General features: G+C 41.5%; 1 protein-coding gene across 1 annotated transcript in view; it reads left to right on the top strand.

The window, feature by feature from the left end:
* The window catches only part of Spats2 (spermatogenesis associated serine rich 2), a 69,003-nt gene that overhangs the window by 21,585 nt on the left and 42,833 nt on the right, over positions 1–4,585 (top strand). The window contains exon 2 of the mRNA XM_005353931.2: positions 879–1,138. Coding sequence (XP_005353988.1) covers positions 1,114–1,138 — 25 coding nt within the window. The 5' untranslated portion in view covers positions 879–1,113. The remainder of the gene's footprint in view (positions 1–878; positions 1,139–4,585) is intronic.

Here is a 4,585-nt window from a genome sequence, read left to right as displayed (position 1 = left end):
CAGACCCCATTACAGATAGTTGTGAGCCACCATGTGGTTGCTGGGAATTGAACTCAGGACCTTTGGAAGAGCAGGCAATGCTCTTAACCTCTGAGCCATCTCTCCAGCCCCCTTTAGTTATTATTCTTACACTTATGTGTGAAAAAAATACATCATGCAATCTGCTGAGTACCGTTAGTGTTGCTTTTGTGTAGTGTGTTTTGAGGGGTCAGCACTTGGGACTGGATAACTCACCCTAGGGCAGACCAGTTCTCCCCCTCTCAGCAGCTATTAACGGCCTGTATTTTCTCATCTAAGGATGGGGTCTGGAGAGATTACCCTCATCCACGGCCTGCCAGCTGGTGTCATTGTTAGGTTTTGTTAGGGCAACTATTTATAGTTGAGTATCATGGATGTAGCTTCCCTGTCATTTCTAGACACAGCCTTGCAGCAGATTTCCTGTCTCTTTTGTCTTTCCATTCCATCTTCCACAATGATCCCCAAGCCTTAAATGTAGGGGCTGTGTTGTAGATGTATTGGTGTGGGCTGGGCACCCCGGTCAGTAGTTCTCTGCATTTGGATCAGTTGTGGCTTTCTATAATAATCTCGATGAAAAAGACGCTGTCATGAGGGATTAGTGCTATGCTTATGTCTCTGTGCCATGTGGGCAGGCTAAAGTGTCAGGGATTGGTGAGTCCCAGAGAGAGGAGAGGGGGCCGAGAGAGAAAGCATACTTACCAATTAAGATGATCAGATTTTAAGGTTAAGTTTTTTTCAGAAAATGGTGCTTTTCATTAACTAAAACTAGTTTTGCAGAAATTGAAAACCCACATATCTCACTTACACAGTTTTTACTGATATTCATTATTGAAATAGTAAATGTGTATTTTTCCTTCTAGATTCTGGAAGAAGACATGACTGACTGTCTACAATGATACATCCTGACAAGAAGTTAATACCAGAGAAGGAAAAGAAATCAACAGCTAGTGAACAGAATTTTAAACAACCAGGATTTTGCATTTGTTACTTCTAACTACAAACTTATATTGCCTACTTTTAAATTATCAGGATTCCCAGAATTTGGACAAGATATTTTCTTCTGTATTTTTTTTTTTTTGACATTGAGAAACTGCAATGTCTAGGAAACAAAGCCAGAAGGGTAAGATCACATATGTGCATAAATTGTTGGAATAGTTTTTGCCGTCTGGGGAATGTGTGTAATTAGTGGTAGAGAGCTTGCCCGGCGTGCACAGGGCCCTGGGGTGGGGAATAAAGTCAAGCGCTTAGTGGCATGCATGAGGTCAGCCTGGATTTGATCCCCAAGAACTGCAGAACTTAAACCAAAGCATGGTTGTAGACCAACAATACTTACTTTCGTCTGTATGTTTTACAACTATTCCTTTAGTAACATATTCTGAATGATTTTGCAAGGATTGTGTTAGGTTTTAGTTTTGTGTATAAGTCTGAGAATTGATCTTACTAGAACTTGTTTTTTTTTTTTTTTTTGGAATTTCGAGACAGGGTTTCTCCGTAGCTTTGGAACTAGTAGAACTTGTTTTTCTACTCAGACAGATTTATCCAATTGCAATAGATTTGTTAGCGAGTAGGACGTATCCTGATGGCGCACTTTTGTAGAGTGGCATGTGTTAGGGAGATGCAGTATGCATCATATTCCAAGGGACAGGAAATGGAGCAAGAGTGAACGCTTCCAGGCTTTGTTTCCTTCTTTAACTTTCTTTCCGCGTTTGCTACCCTGGCAGAATGGAAGATACAGACATGAAGTATTATAGTGAGGGGAAGCAAAACAGAGGCTGTGTAGAACCCCTTTCCAAGTGTGCTGGAATAGCTGAGCCACTGCACAGGATTCATTCAGAGAATGACCTTCTTCTCTTGTTCATTTTCATTTTTAATATGGTCTTTAATTCAAAACAGAATTTCATAGATTGAGGTCTTCACAGATTCAATGTGGTGGAAATGCTTTTAATTTAGATTAGAAAGTTCAAAAACCTCAAAAGATAATAAGCCACGGTTACTTATAGTTTTGAAAACTAATTTCATTGTAGTATTAGCAGAAGAGAAGATTATCTCTTGCATACTAAAGTTGGTGCTGTCTTCAGTTTTGAAGTTTGGGAGTATTCTAGGCATTAGCTAGCCTGCCTTTCTTTTCAGACAGGGTCTATGTAGCCTAGGCTGTCCTAGAACTCTCTTTCTGTAGACCAGGCTGGCCTCTAACTGAGAGATCTGCTTGACTATGCCTCACTTGTGCCACTACCTGGCAACAACAGGCTTTCTTCCTTGCACTTATGTTTGTACAGTAGGATCAGCTCCTACACTTTCCAGTGTCCGTGGAAAGAAAGAGGCAGCACCATTTACTTTTTTTTTTGAGACAGAGTTTTTCTGTGTATCTCTGACTATCCTGGACTTGCTTTGTAGATCAGGCTGGGCTTGAGCTCACAGAGTTCTACCTGCTTCTGCTACCCAAGTGCTGGGATTAAAGGTGTGCACCACCATCACCCAGCCTTCCACTTACAAGCTTTAAATTATCCTTAAACTGTTAGAGAAAAAGGAAAGTCTAAGGCTCGTTCATAAGGAAAGAGTAAGTTATAACCTCATTTGCCACTGTATTTGTTTTTGGCAACCTCCTGACCCATCTTTTAGGAACTACCATGTAGATACTTATAGTGAGGAGGCCAGCAGGCCTGCTTTTCATCCTGCCTGGCTTCCGCACGGCTAGCTTAGCCCCGGAAATAACAGCACACAAACTGTATTCATTGAAACACTGCCTGGCCCATTAGTTCTATCCTCTTAATGGCTAACTCTCACATTTTGATTAACCCATTTCTATTAATGTGTGTAGCACCACGAGGGTGGCTTACCAGGAAGATTCTAACCTGCGTCCATCTCGGAGAGGAGAGCTATGGCATCTGCCTCACTTCCCTTCTTCCCAGCATTCTCTTCTGTCTACTCCGCCTATCTAAGCTGCTGTCCTATCAAAGGCCAAGGCAGTCTTTTTATTTGACCAATGAAAGTAACACATAGACAGAAGACCCACCTTTACCTTTCTGCTTTGTCCCTTTATTCATAATATGTCCTCAATCCCTTGCTCCTTTCCTTTCTACCCCTCCCTTCCACCTCTTCTTTCCCTTTTTCCTTTACTTCTATCTGTCCCTTCCCCCTTTCCTTTCTTCTTCTTATTCTCCCTCTTTCCCTCCCCTTCCCTTCTTTCCTATTCCCCTCTTTCCTCCCTTCTCTTTCTCCTCCTCCCCTCCCTTCCTTCTTCCCTTCTATCAATCTTGTAATCCAGTGCTAGGTAGACAGAGACAGATGGCTTTCTGGTCCTCACTGTCCAGCTGACCTAGTCTAGTTGTAAGCCTAGACCGGTGGTGAGAGGTAATGTCTGAGAAATGGTCACTTTGATTGCCACATGCCAGCTGTGTTCAGTTCATGCAATAGCCACCTTTCCAAGAGCTTATATTTGCTCAAGCATTCATTTCAGCTTTAAAAATACTTGTATCTGTTTGTTTGCATATTTATTTATTTTGTGTGTGAAGACATGTGCATACACAGCTTCCTGTGGAGCTCAGAGGATAACTTGGTAGGAGTCGACTTTCTTCTTCTGTTTGAGTCCCAGGGATCCAACTCAGGTCATCAGGCTTGACAGTGAGGCCTTTACCTGTGTAATCATCTTGTGGGCTCTTGAGTTAACCTTTTAATTTTTAAAAGGACGTTGAATAAAAGAATAAAGATGACTAAAAGTAGTTGAGTTTCTATACTTCCTTATCTCTAACTTTACCCTTTTAATTGGATCTTACCTTTTCTTGCCTTCCTTTGGCTCTGGTAAAATGTAGCCATATTGTTCCTCATCTTGCTGTGCTTCTGTGTATAACAGTGAGTAGCCAACAGCTGTGATCTGCCAAGGAGCTGTCAGAGTAATGGACCCTTAAGAAGTAGAGTATCCAGTGCGTAGCAGCAGCAGTGTTCTGACAACTCAGACTCCCTTGATTCTCCAGGAGGACTAAGGGTGTTACTCTGGACAAGGGATAATACTGCAACTGACTTCCTCGTTTTTCCATCAGTGAAAAATTTAACAAGCTTCAGAATGGGAGTATAGCTCAGTGGTAGAGCTTTTACCTAGCGTGTAGGAAGCCTTGAGCTCATTGCCCAGAATTGCAGAATATGGGGAGGGATTCTCAGAGTTTATAATCCCAATTTCACCTCACTTTGTCAAGGAAATAATTTGTCATTGTCTGTATTCTTCGGAAATGGTGTAAGCAGTCTAAATAATAGATGCAAATTTAGTAGCTTTCTGAGAACCTCTCAACTTACTTCATACCTGAGCAGATCTGTACACTTGAGTTTGCTGTAAGCAGTCTAGAGTTGGGGGTGGGCAGGGCTTTGATGAAGAGAAATCTGTTAATCAAATTCCCTTCAGTACTTCAGAGAGCCTCTGTATATTTATAATGTTAGCTTTGGCTAACTTTTTGGGGTAGGGTCTAGGGTGGTGGGGCTTTTAGTAATCTCTACTCCATAAGTGCTGTTGCGGGAGTCCATTGCATGGTTTATTATTATTATTATTATTATTATTATTATCATTATTATTATTATT

Source organism: Microtus ochrogaster, chromosome 15 (genome assembly GCF_000317375.1).
Source record: "Microtus ochrogaster isolate Prairie Vole_2 chromosome 15, MicOch1.0, whole genome shotgun sequence".
Classification (NCBI taxonomy): domain Eukaryota; kingdom Metazoa; phylum Chordata; class Mammalia; order Rodentia; family Cricetidae; genus Microtus; species Microtus ochrogaster.
The sequence above is the reverse complement of the archived record's forward strand: the minus strand, read 5'-3'. Positions and strand labels throughout refer to the sequence as shown.